This window comes from Psittacula echo (genome assembly GCF_963264785.1).
Source record: "Psittacula echo genome assembly, chromosome: 2".
Lineage (NCBI taxonomy): Eukaryota > Metazoa > Chordata > Aves > Psittaciformes > Psittacidae > Psittacula > Psittacula echo.
The window spans coordinates 35761089-35775196 of record NC_137737.1 but is presented as its reverse complement, the minus strand read 5'-3'; the positions used below and the strand labels follow the sequence as shown (position 1 = coordinate 35775196).

Sequence of the window (14108 nt, the reverse complement as noted above, 5' to 3'; positions counted from 1 at the left end):
TGAATACCAGGCAAACAGACCTCTGTTTTAGAAGAATAACTAGTTAAAAAACCAAGGTAAAGTGGAACTATTGATAAACAGTTTGACTTTTTACGTATTTTGTAAAAAGAATTGACTTCTAACACAAATGTGCTTTAATATTTATGTATATGATGTGGGTTTTAGTCTTGAAGAAATCATTTAAACTGCCAATCTTTCCTTGTTGCAAGGGTGTATAAGGGATTAAAAAACAGTTTGAAAGCAGAGGAAAATCAAAGGACTGATTAGTCTTTGTCCTGCAGGCATGTTTTTCAGAAGGCTAATGAAAAACTCATGAAGATTCTTTTAGAAGTTGTGAAGACAACTGTGGCAATGGAGGAGACAATCGGTCGCCATGTGCTTGGGTTACTGGATCGGTCTGGGAAAGGCCAGCCTTCCAAATCAGCTGGATGGGACACAGAGACAGAGGAATCAGTAAAACCCTGTATCAGTGTGGGATATGAAAAAGGTAGTGATTGTATGGTTTTGCATACTTTCATTATAGATTTAAATAACCTTTAGTTTTGAAATTTTTAATCAAAAATAGACTTTTAACTATTTTTTATTTGAATGCATATGACACCTCTGCTTAAGAGACAGCGTTTATGGAGTTGTCTGCATCATGCCGCAAGACAATTACAGCACGTATCTAAGGTCCTATTTCAAAGCCTGCAATGGAATGGGAAAGTGATTGAGAAAACCAAAAATAAGTATCTTCCTGTTGAAGGATGCGAAGAGAAAGAGAATTAAACATAGCTCCATGGTATTTTCCACCACCATGGTACTTTACACCTTCCTCTGTGTGTATGGGGAGTGGGAGCTAGTGTCAAAGGCTGTATCCCTAGTAGTGCACTAAGTGTACATAGGGATGTTGCTGCTCACTGAGGCCAGCTGGCATGGAGCAGCTTGTATATATACATATATATATATATGCTCGAGGCCTTCCTTAGCCTTCTAAAGAGGGTGATTGCATGCAAATAGCCTTTGAGAAACGGTTCCAGGAACTTCCTAACTGCCAGGACTTGCCAATCAGCTGTTTGGAGGAGTGCTAGTTAGGACAAGCCTAAAAGGAGCATTTTAATGTTGTAGTTAGTTGCTTTTCAGTGTCTAAGAACTGTCTCAAGTTTAATTTTTTGTGATTGTACTAGGATAGTGTCTGTCCGGCTTACATAAGGAAAAGACATTTTTACTTGAGCCAGTTACATTCTGTTTATTATTTTGAGTGGACTGAAAAAGAAAATTGGGGGACAGAAAATTTGGTTTTAGTTCTACTGGGATGGAAGAATGAAAAGCATTCTAAGGATAAGTAAAATCAGGGTTAGGAATACAACTGCCAGGGTCAGTTAATAAAACTTGACAACATTTCTATTTCTTGCTTCTTGTCTGTCATCGGAGCCATCCCACCATGTTTCTGTGATGCCTATTATATCATACCCCCATAGACGTGCACACATCTCTAATTCCTCTTGTTTGTTCCCCATGCTACGGGCGTTTGTATAGAGGCATCTGAGCCGAGCTCCAAATGAAGCCGGCTCATTGGCTGGAGCGGCTGGAATATCTCTGCTTTGCTCCGAGCATTCATTATAGGTGCTGGCAACTGACTGGGTGTGTTGGGATGGAATGATGCTCCCCTCCCCCAACACATCTAGTTTAATAATAATAATAATAATATATACATAACTGCACGTACAAAGGGAGAATGCATTAACATTGCCCTTCACTACTCTCATGTGTGCTTGCTCTGCATGGACATGTACAATGCACAATGCATGCATTTTCTTTTTGCTTGTTCCTGTGCACAAGTACAATGTGTGTACTTGTATGTGTCACTAGTTATTGTAATGAACTATTCTTGATACGCATTATTTGCATTGCATATATGCACAGTTTTAAAAGTGCCATTATTTGGTATTTCGGGTGCATACAATACAGACTCACGCTTGGCTTTCATAATGCAGCTGTCTAAATGCACAACAGGCCTTGTAATTGGAATGTATAGTTGATTTCTTGTGAAGTCTTCTGATTAAAGAGTACTCTCGTAAATAAACAAGACCTCTCTTTATTCCGTTCTGCTAGTGATGAAGGTTGCCTGTTCTAACTCTTCTGTTTGCTATTAGTGTATTTTGAAGAGGCATGTAAGGTTTTACTATTCTGTAACGAAGAAATGTCTGCTATTGGAATGCCCCTCTTTGGTATTTGAGTGGCATTCAAGCTGTCCCTTTCAAAATGATCCAGTAGCATCCTTGCTGTGTACATTGTTCTGCCACTGGGGTGAGGTAGCCTTAGTGTGAGAGTCATTCTGTTCCATCAGCAGAAGTATTTGGTCCTTCTTCAAGTGGAATTAGATGACAAATTCTGCTAATGTTTTCAGCAACAGGACTGTTGCGGTTAATTTCCTATACTTCTACTGAATAGCCTGAGAGAACATGAGCTTTTAAAAGTTTTTCCCCATTGTTTTCTGGAAGTAAGAAATAGGTAGACACTACTTTTGTATTTTAACCTGTGCATGTTGCTGTATTTTCTAAAACCTAGCCAAACAGATGTTCATAGCATCATAGAATGGTTTGGGTTGGAAGGGACATTAAAAATCATCTAGTTCCAACCCCCCTGCCATGAGCAGGACATCTTCCACTAGACTGCTTCTTTTTTAATTACGAAATTTGTAGGAATAAATTTGTACCAATACAAATGTAATAATGCCATAGAAAAAAAAATAAAAAAGTGTTTATTAATAAAGTGAATTCTCACTGACCTTCTCAACGTAATCTATATTTATTGACAAACAAAACTCAGCTTACTGGTTTTGCCAAGTTTCAGCATTTTAAAAAGCTGAATCATTAAGGTCACATACTTACAACCACAACCTGATTTATAGAGTGTATAGAGGTTTATCTGGGACTTTGTCTAAGTCATTGGCTATCACAGGATTTTATTTCTAGCAGAGTGAGTAAAGTTCAAATTTCAGTCATAAAACATATCATTGGAAGTGAACAGCATTTGTGCAAAGTAAGCTGGTGAGCTAATTCTGTCTGGAGATTTGGGTCAGGAATCATGATGACAGAGCCAGCAGGCCTTGCTCTACTCGTTCCTCAGATGTTGTACCTTAGGAGGAATTGTAGCACTGCAGATTGCTCTGGAGAAGCCTGTGTGCGTATGGCATTTGTTGTAAAACACTTTACCTACTTTCTGAGCTCCTTGTTTCTGAACAGTATATCAGGAACAAGGTAGTAAATAGCCTTATATACTGACCCGTATATACATAAAACTGATTTTTTTTGTTTTCAGCTGGTAACCCCTAACCTTAATTTTTTAGTGGAATCCCAGGAGTAAACTTAGATACTAGTTCTGCATGATGCAAAGCATGTATTGCTTCAGAAGTGTCAGTTGACAGTTCACAAACAACTTCTGTATCTGAAACTTGTAAGCACTGTATAATTAAGCACTTTTCTTAAGATTTAGTGGGCCGTGACATCTGACGTGATGAATTGCAATCTTCGTGGCAAAGGAAACAATATGAGCATTTGTTGGTTTGGGGTTTCTTTTTGTTACAAGGAGAGAGTTTACAAAATGAAAAGACATTTTTACTTGAGCCAGTTACATTCTGTTTATTATTTTGAGTGGACTGAAAAAGAAAATTGGGGGACAGAAAATTTGGTTTTAGTTCTTCTGGGATGGAGGAATGAAAAGCATTCTAAGGATTAGCAAAATCAGGGTTAGGAATACAACTGCCAGGGTCAGTTAATAAAACTTGACAACATTTCTATTTCTTGCTTCCACCACTGAAAACCTTCCAGCAAGATGCTGTGTACTAGGGCCATTTTCAGGGGAAAAAGAGAGATTTTCACTTTGCATTTAGGAAGACCTTTAACATGAACTCCTGTTCTTACATGTCATTTTGTATAAATTATGGGCATCTACATTTATGATTTTCCATTGATTTTTCTATTTGAGTTGTCAACCCTACAGTATAAACAGAATTATTAAAGGGTGCGTTTGATACTTTCTGGTTTTCCTTGTTTATCTTTGAGAATAAAGTTTAAATGTTCCAAATTATACTTTAGAAGACAACTCTTTTTCTTTTCCTCATTTGTTTATAGTTATATTTCAGGTAAATTATGATATTCTGAGATTTTTCATGTAATAAAATTATATTGTAACATTGATTTATTTTGCATTTATCCAGAAGAAATGGAAGCAAATGACAAAAGAACTGACATAAGCAAAACAGGAGTTTAAAGTCTTGTTATGCCTTCTTGGAGGCCAAACTGTACTGTTCTGGTCATCGGCAAGAAATAGTAATAATATTTGTAATACTAGTAACGTAAGAGACATGTTCTGGACCTGGCTTTTGAAAGAATTACATTCTGAGCAGGCATCAATGTTTTAAGCCTATTATGTTTTAAGTTTCCAGACAGCGAGAAGTTCAGATGGTTTTGTAACAGACTACACAGTTCTGCAGTTATTCTGTATAAAGTTTATTTTTGCATTTTGGTACACGCTCATCATTGCACAATTCAGCTGTACCACTTGAGCAAATGATTTGCTAAAATGTAAGGGTTATAGGACATGAATTATGAATTAAGCCTGAGAAGGAAGACAGAGACATTACACAGATAATTTGTACTCCATCAGGAAAGAATTAGCTTGTGCAATAACTAATATGTGATTGTTTTATCTTGTTTATAGCTGTGCTACTGTACTGTGGGCTTTTATTTGTTGAGATCTCTGGAGCTAAGCAGGGTCTTACCTGATCAGTACTTAAGATGGGTGGCCTCCAAAGAGCATCAGGTGCTGCAGTAAGTGTGTTGGTGGCTCAGTAGGGAATATGTTTTCCTTCAATTCAGCCTTTAACTGCCTTGGCACAGCATTTGGAAATACGTATGCTGCTGGATGTCCATCTTAAATGAAGGTCCTTTCTACTCTGAGGATATTAAAGCTTCTGCATCACTATTGATATTTTGAGACACCCAGAACCAACCCAAATTTGGGTGTTGAGAAATCAGAATGCTATTGAATAAAAAATGTGGAATTGTTAATTTTGCAGCTTTCCTTACACTGCAGGGGGGTGAAATATTAGGATGTTATGGGGAAGCATGATGTACAATTCCATTGGGAATCTTTAGTGTGCTGGCAGAGAATGACTGCCAGCCACTGCTAGGGTGACTCCACTATAGCAGTTTGTTCCAAAGTGCAGTATTGAAAGTGCTTTGAAATCCTGTGTAGATGAAAGGCGCCATGTGAATGTGTATTCTATTCATCCGGTTATTCATTCCATTCATGCCTATAGTGTGCCTCTGTTTTTTTCCCTTTGGAGTGTGAAAATAGTTTGTAACATTATATCCCACATACCTAAAAGGAGATATGAAACAGTAATGATGTAACTAGAAGAAAAAAATTACTAAGTACATCTGCATTTTAAAAATCTTAGCAATTGTAAAGTAAAAGTAAACAAAATGAAACCTTTCTAAATGAAAATCGCTCTAGATTACTTTGTTGTATATGGGTCATATATATACAAGCTGCATCTGTAGTGAAATAAGTGTGTAGATACTATTGTCAGAATGTTTGCAGGTATAGTAAGTAAGTCAGGTGGTTAATCACGTTGCAACTTGTTAAAAAAAAATAAAAACAAACCTGAAAACTAGAATCTGACTTCCTTGCTAGGTTCAAACAACATCAACAAGAGGATTTCCAATGTTATTTGCATGCCTGGTTAAGAAGCAAGAGCAAGTATAAGGAAATTGTGTCTAACGTGTACTGACTACAGTTTTTAAAGACAATTTTGTAAAATTGACCTATTATAATTTCATTTCAATCTCTGTAACTAAACAAACTGTTCCAGTTCAGCAGTCACAATTCATAGAGTAACCAGGAACTTAAATTCAGGGATTACTGAGTATTGCAACTTTTCTGCTAAACAGGTATTTGACCAGTCTGAACTCATTTAGCCATACTGCTGGTTCCCAAAAATAAGGTGGATTATTTTTTTTTTTTTTTTTTTTTTTTAGAAAACCAAACCCAAGATCTAATTGTTGAAAAAAACTCAACACAAAAACAAAGCACAAAAACGTTGAATTGATTTTAAATCTCTTTCAGAAATACACTTCATTAAAATAAACTGTCATTTTAAAAAAACTTTCCACAGTAGCATTTATTTCTGACATTTCAAGTCAGACAGCCTAATGACATAACACTTCTTCATTTTCAAAGCACAATACCAACAATAGTTATCCACTGTTGCAATGTTACTACTGTATTGCTATTTCATGCTGAAAGTGTGAGTTTGAAACACCTCAGAAGTTTGCCTGCACTTGTTTTGCTTAAATACAGCCCTGAATTCTAAATACGGCAAAATTACTGTTTTCTAGATGAATTTCTATCAGTTTAATACCATAGGCAAATTTTGTGTTTCCTGCTTTTCAGACAGAATGGCAAATGCCCCTAAACTGTATCAGACCTCAGGGAGGCTGAGCAGCAGGCAGGTGCCAGGTGACACACCAGTAGGGACAGTTACAGTCCCTGCATTGTCCTTGATTTTTTCAGCTACTCATTTTAATCAATTTTGAGTTTATTAATAATAATGCTGAATTTTGATGTTCTGTACTCTAGTCCGTTTGTCCTGAGAAGTTGTCCGAATTATGTGCGTGTCTTTTGCTTTACTCACTTGAGGCTGTGCTTTTGAGTCACTACTTGAACAGTTAGTGTTAATGCACACTAACATAGCTGGGCATTGGTGAAGCAGGGACTGTCTGCTTTGTATTGGGTTTTTTTACCTGGTTGTATTTTAAATGCACTTTGCAAGTTACTATTGCAAGTTATTCAAAGTAGTAAGGGTTACTGATAGTAACAAAGAGTTGAAAATGAGCCTCAAAGATGAAAAGTGTACTGAAAGGGCAGTTAAGCTATTTTCTGTTAGTATCTCCTTTTCTCTTTCCCTTCTGCTTGTTTTTAGTTAACACTTTGTGTATCTTGTTTGTGTAAATTTTAGTATGCAATATTTCCCTGTCTTTGTGACGAATACAAATATTTTAATCATTTTACGACTTGTCTTTCTAATCATAACTTGGATGTGCAATTTTTCATGTTTTGAAGTGCTGAGAGTCTGTGTGAAAAGGCAATCACTGTTTTTCCAGAGTCCTGTTCCTCATATCATGGTAGTGGTATGGGAGATGATGATATTAACATGTGGTCAGGAGCAATGGATGAAGGACTGCTGAGCCAACATCTTGCAGAAAGTGGAGTGGAAATAGATCCTGAAAATGAAGAACTCATTCTGAATATTAGTTCTCGACTACAAGCAGCTGTTGAAAAGCTTCTGGAAGCTATCAATGAAACTTCGAATCAGGTAGGGTGGTCTGATAGTGGTGCATTTTGAAATTTTTGTCCTTTTTTTTTTTTCTTCTTTATTTTTCTCATGAATGTGGATTTTATAAGCCTAAAACCTCATATAAGCCTCATTCTGAAAGCTGAAACGATACTAAAGGTGTCTACGCCCAAAAAAGTCTACTTCGGCATCATCCAGTGATGACTTTAGATTCATGTTAACTGTCTGCTTTGGACTGCAGAGGAAGTCTAAATTTGGGCATGTTTGTCAATCTTGGGCACGTTTCATTGTTCATACGGGTGTGTCATCTGCATTCTACTGCAATCCAGAGATGAGACAAGAGGTGTCAGGGCACACTGAGCTGGCCCTTGTGAAAAGGGAGGCTTAAAGGGCAACTGCCCAGTTCTCGTTACAACCATTTTAACATGTCAGTTGACTGGCCAAAAAAGTCACAATATTCTTGTGTTAGGCACATATCTACCTTTCTGTCAGAAAAGGAGTTTGCACTTCTAGCTTCCTAGTATTTATATGAGGTATGTGATTCATAAATACTCTTCAAAAAAGAGGCATTGTGTGGCTTACTCCTTCCTGTTTGCTGTCAGGGTGCTTTGCTTGCCATGCATGTTAGTTGCTGTCTGGGGTTCTTCCCTGTTAAGGTGGGAAGTTCCCATCTCAACTTCCCTGTTGAGATGGGAACTGTATGCCTAGCTCAGTTCAAATCACACTGCTTATATTGTATGCTTTACTTTTACATTATGTACATCTCAGTTTGAAAGTATCAGAGTAAATACTCTGTCTCACTGTACTTCTTAAGCTCTCTTGAAGAACTTTGTGTTTAGAGTCAGCTTTTTAATCTATTCGAGACTAGAGTTCGAAGGATACATTGTGTTCTATACTACAGACCCATATATTTGTTAAGCAAGTAATAATATTACTTAAAAAGTCACTACTTCCTTGTTCCTAGGTGTAAATTACATAAATCCTAACTACTGGAAATGAAGGAGAAAAAAAATCTGTGATAATGAAAGTAATTTGAAAATTCGTATTGAGTCTAGTACTTTAGAAGTTTTAAGCATTTAATTATTATTGCTTTTGAAAAATACTTCAAGCATGAAATTAATACTCTTGTTTTCTTAAAAAAAAAAGACTAATCCGTGACTTACTAAAATTTCAAGTAATTTAAATACAAATTCAGAGAACTCCCTCTGACTTAGTAAAGCAAATACTCTGGTGGTTCTTTTAAGCCAGTTTCTGCATTTCATTTCTTTTCAAACTCATTCTGCAACAGTTTTCTTCTGATTGAGCATGAGTTCAATTAAAAAGAGATATTTGGCTTTTTGAGGTCTTTTTTTCAGCTTAATTAGCATTACATAATAACAAAAAAGTATGCACAGGTACTCCAATATATGGAGTTCTGAAAAAAATATGGTTAGGCATTTGTAGGAAATCTGCCATTTAAAGAGCAGATGATACAGATAGCGAAAGCCAACTTCAAAGTTTTACAGTAATTAAGAATTCATGCTTCAATTATGAAAGTATTGTCAATACATTATTTTTTCTGAATATTTCATTGCTGCTATTTAAATGCATTAGTTTTATACATAGCTCCAAATTATTTAACTTTTGTGACTGATATTTTTGCAGTATTTACTCCTCAAAGTACTGATGAAAGTAATCGGTGTATTCTAAGTAGCTTATTTTTATGTATTGTCAGTTGATCAAGAAAGTTTATTTTCCCTTCATAGCTTTGTAGCTGAGACCTTGCCAGCAACAGAGTTATGTTTTGGCTCAAACACATACACACATTTGTTTTATTAATATAGATTATACAAATACGGATTTATCCCTGATGATCATATCTGTTTGAGTTTTTTAAAATCAATAAAATCTTAATTTGTTTACACGTTATCCCACAGTATTAAGTATAAATATTGACATCTTTTTTGTAGAAGTACTTCGCAAGCATTCAGGCTTGTCTGCTTTTCAATGTCTGTTGCGTACTTACTGGATTATACACATTTCTGTACATTCGAAGGGTTTGTAGGTGACTTGACAGTTATTCTTAAATATTCAGAAATTGAACCCTTTATTTTTTCTACTCTGAAATATTTTATAATCTAAGACTAATTACAGCTAGAAACTGTTTTAACCTTTTCTCTTACTCAGTTGTGTTGTGCATACAAACATGTACCCATCTCTTCAAATAAACTTAAAAGAGTGAGAGAAACCTGGCAGAACCTTCAAAGTAACTTTGAGACCTGTCTGAACACACACTTTCAGACCTGAAGTGCAGTTTGAAAGTTTTCAGACAAGGCATATAGTGGGTGTATTAATTCAAATTCCACCTGCTGGTGTTATGTATAGGTAAATAAATCAGGCCACTCCCCTGAACTTGTTCGGTTGGGAGATACTAACAGGAAGCCTTTAAACTAGCAGAGCTTGAGAAAGTTCTTCCTTTTGAATCAGCTCCAAGATCAAGAATGAAGAAAATCAGTGACATATCCGTATTTCTCTTTCATTTGCCATAGTGGAAATGGAAAATCATTTTCAGTTTCTGATCGGCTAGCTTGCATGTCTGCTGCAGCGTATCTGTGCAGGTAAAATTACGCTTCCTTGCCTTGGAAATTACCTGTCAGCTGCTGCTGGAAGATTTCTGTTGCTTTTTCATGCGAAACTTCTCTAAGAAGGATTTTTAGGAGTGACTACACAAAGTTTTCTTGCACCTCTCTCTATTCTGGATTAATCAACAACCGAATAACTGCTTGAGAATGTGATTTGAGGCTTCCTGCTGATTGTGAATAGGTTTGTCACCGATAGTGCTGATATGTGTCTTCGAACTGCTAAGTAGACATGTTCTGTTTACAAATACCTGTTGGAATTTTCTAAAACAAGCCTATTTAGTGCAAAATACCCATGTGACAATCGAGAAGACGGCAACAACAGTATTTTTTGGAATGGATTCTTACCGCACCTACTGGGCATCTAATCTGTTTAGTGGTTTGTGGACTGAAGGACAAGAAGAAGATACATACGAGGTTGAATCTCGTGTGCCTTTACCATATCCTTTTCCTTTTACTGAACACTTGGATGAGAATAATTCTGTAGTTGTAAATACTTCAATTTTTCACTTCAGCCACAAAAAAAATGGGCACATTTTAAAAGTTGTCTCTAAAATCTCCTTGCCTACACCTCCCTATTCAGTAAGTATAAAAGTTTTTAAAAGAAAATATATTTTAAATCAACTTATATAGAAGAGAATACAGTGAAAAATGGTATAAACTTGTATCTGTTATTAAAGTTATTATGTTCTGCTGACAAGGTTTTTTCCTAGTCAGTTTTTAGTGGGCACTGAAAAAGCTTTAATTCTCTCTTTAAATTTATAACAAGAGAAATTTAGCAGACACAGAAATATATTGAATTACAGAGATTTGAGATCTCTTTAAAGCACTTCGATGTTACCTTACATTTTTCTCACTGTCAATAATTTACTTTTATAGTTTTTATGCACTAACTAGTAATATTAACTAACACAAGCTTGTTAATGGCTTCCAGTGATCCCATGAAGAAATTTTTGTTCTTGGAAAATCATGTTCATGTTTGTGTGTCTTTTTTGGTTTCTCCTGTTATTTTTAATAATGCCTTGAGTTGTTGATATTGAAAAGAGCTGGAAAATAATTTTTATACTGAGTTTTAGTAGGAGTATTTGATTGCTTTTAAGTAAGCCATTTTTGTTATTGTCTATGTACAGTAATCCTATTATATATTTCCCTTCTACCTGAGATGGGTCTTTCATTAAATACCTCAAAATGTAAGAATTAAGTGATTTTTAAAGTGCAGATATTCTACCGCAGTATTTATACCTTTCTTTAACTTCTGTCAGAATAAATACACATTAATGATGTCCATCTAAAAAATAATGCTGGAGAAAAGAAATCATGTATTGTAATTCAGTGTATTATAAATGAGAATTTTTTTATTATTCAGACGTTCTTTTCAAAGTGTAATTTTATTTATAAATGGGTAGTTTTGTGTGCAGTGTTCTGAGAGTATTCCTAACCCATTTTTCTGAGTTTCTAAAGCAAGCTAATCATACTCATTAACTTATCTGGAGATGGTGAGAAAGCTTCCCCCCCCCCCCCCAAGAAATTGAGAGAAAGCATGTTTCTATAAAGCAAAGCCACAGATGTTACTATCTTATAAATATCTGCCAATATCCATAATATTAAAAAGGAAAAGGAAAAAGAAAGGGGTGAGAGGATCAGGAAATAAGTGTTATTTCATGTTCTGACATTGGAATATGTAGTTTTATTCTGAAAAAGCCATGCATTTCAGTCCTGGTTTTGTAGTAGTTTAGTAGAGTGTCACAGTAAGATTGTGCTACATCTGTGCAGTACACGTTAAGTATTAACCCATCAAAAAAGAAAAATCCGTAATAAACTGTTAGGTGGACATAGTTGGAAGAAACATTGCTTTACTGCCTTGCTGGTCGAAAAGTGCGGTGCGTTCAAAGTTCCCATTTGCCTGGTGGCCTCATTTATCTTCATCTTAAGGAGAAAAAGAGGTGAAGCACCCCTTGTGTCAGTTTATATTGAAACTTCTGCCAGCTTTATGCAATGTTTTTTAGCCATTCTGAGTATATGGTGGGTGGTAGCTTACTCATATGTAGTGTAAAACTCCTGTGCAAACAAAGGTGAATCTAGTGTAAACTCCTAAACCAGGAATTACCGGAACAAAGACAAGGATTTAGCCAGGTGGCTCATTGAGTTCATTATACTGACAAAACCTATTTGCTTAGACTTTTGTACTAAGTCAATCTTCTTATTGTAGTCTTCAAACATTTATCCAGGAAAGTTCTTATCCAGTGTCCACTGCAGTTATGTGAAACATCGTAAAGCAACTGTTACTTAAATAGGAATGATAGAAGAGTTGTCCAAAAACCTTTGGTTTATTTAACTTATGTAATTTTTACCTGTTGTAGCTTGAACATGCTAAAATTACTCAGACAGAACTCATGCGAGAGTCCTTCAAAAAGCAACAAGAGGCCACAGAGTTTATCAAGTATCAGGAAGAACTGCAGGAACGTCTTAATGAAGAAACCAAAGCCAGAGAGCAGTTGGCTTTGGAGCTTAGTAAAGCTGAAGGTGAGTAACTTTTTAATGAGTTGTTGAACTTTACATTCACCTATTAATTAGAAGATTAATTAGATCAGTTTCTTTGGAGATTTTGAGGATGTTATCAGCCCTCTAGATAGTTATGGATAAGATGCCCTCCGGAAGTCCCTACCAACATCAGTCACTGTGTGATTCTTTTTCCCAGTTTTGTCTCAGTATTGTCTGACTTACTAAAATTAATAGCTTGGATATGTATTTTTGCAGACAAGCTTAAATATTAACAACTTAGTATCATAAAATGATAAACAGTTGAAGCAGGAAGGCAGCTTCGGAGATCATCTATTCCAACCCCATGCACAAAGCAGGGCCAGGTAAGAGCAGGTTGCCCAGGACTGTGTCTCGTCAAGTTTTGAATCCACATTGTCCATGTTTGTCCACAGTGTGTCTGGGCAGCCTCTTCTAGAGTTTGACCACAGTCAAAGAGGCGGGCGAAAGATTAAAAAAAAACCTTTTTTGTGTGTTGCAATGCAGTTTCCTATATTTGAGTTTGTGCCTGCTGCCTTTTGACGTTCACTTAGTTTCCCACAAACATGGATAAAAAAACAGAACCATCACTCTGACTTTAATGCTGTGGTGGTGATATGCTTCAGGTAGCACTCTGTTTGAAGCCATCTTTATAAGTGCATTTGCAGCTGCATTAAGGAAGCAATTAAAAATTGCAGGGTATTGCAACAGCGGAAGTCTAATAATCTTTTCTGACATCAGGAAGATATGTTCAAACCTGACAGACACTTAATTTGTTCTTTAGAAATAGCTTTGTTGTCTTTATAGCCTAATGCTTTTATTTCCACCCAGCATTTCTACCATTATCTCTTTGTAATTAGCAGCTGGAAAAGATGCACAAAACACCTACCCTGTAGGTAGATTGTCTGTAGTACTAAGCAGAAAGATACTTTAGTTAGTTCTGAAGATCAGCAGACTTCTCTGAAGTCTGTTTTCAAGTGGTAGCATAAAGTTTCATAGCCAAATGTTACTCCTTGAGAATGCTACCCTGCCAGACTTCATCTTGTTTTTACAGATAATCCAACATGAGTTCACATGCTATTAATAGGTGGGACACATAACCAGACAAGGAAATGCAGGTTTCTAGGCCAAGTGTCTAAAATGTGACATGAGGGACAATTGGTAGCTTGTCAGTTCACACAGTGTAAATGTTGTGTGTCATCTGCACCAGTACTGGCTGCAGCATTTAGAATCATAGAATAGTTAGGGTTGGAAAGGACCTTAAGATCATCTAGTTCCAACCCCCCTGCCATGGGCAGGGACACCCCACACTAAACCATGCCACCCAAGGCCTCATCCAACCTGGCCTTGAACACCGCCAGAAATGGAGCATTCACAACCTCCCTGGGCAACCCATTCCAGTGCCTCACCACCCTCTCAGTAAAGAATTTCTTCCTTATATCCAATCTAAACTTCCCCTGTTTAAGTTTGAACCCGTTACCCCTTGTCCTGTCACTACAGTCCCTGATGAAGAGTCCCTCCCCAGCATCCTTGTAGGCCCCCTTCAGATACTGGAAGGCTGCTATGAGGTCTCCACGCAGCCTTCTCTTCTCCAGGCTGAACAGCCCCAACTTTCTCAGCCTGTCTTCATA

General features: G+C 36.6%; 1 protein-coding gene across 7 annotated transcripts in view; it reads left to right on the top strand.

The window, feature by feature from the left end:
• The window catches only part of AKAP9 (A-kinase anchoring protein 9), a 112747-nt gene that overhangs the window by 64542 nt on the left and 34097 nt on the right, over positions 1-14108 (top strand). For all 7 annotated transcript variants that reach the window (XR_013956253.1, XM_080610573.1, XM_080610570.1 and 4 more), the window contains 3 exons: positions 282-487; positions 7152-7363; positions 12321-12483. Coding sequence is in view for 6 of the 7 variants with exons in the window: in XM_080610573.1 (XP_080466699.1) it covers positions 282-487; positions 7152-7363; positions 12321-12483 (581 nt within the window). In the remaining variant the exon portion in view is untranslated. The remainder of the gene's footprint in view (positions 1-281; positions 488-7151; positions 7364-12320; positions 12484-14108) is intronic.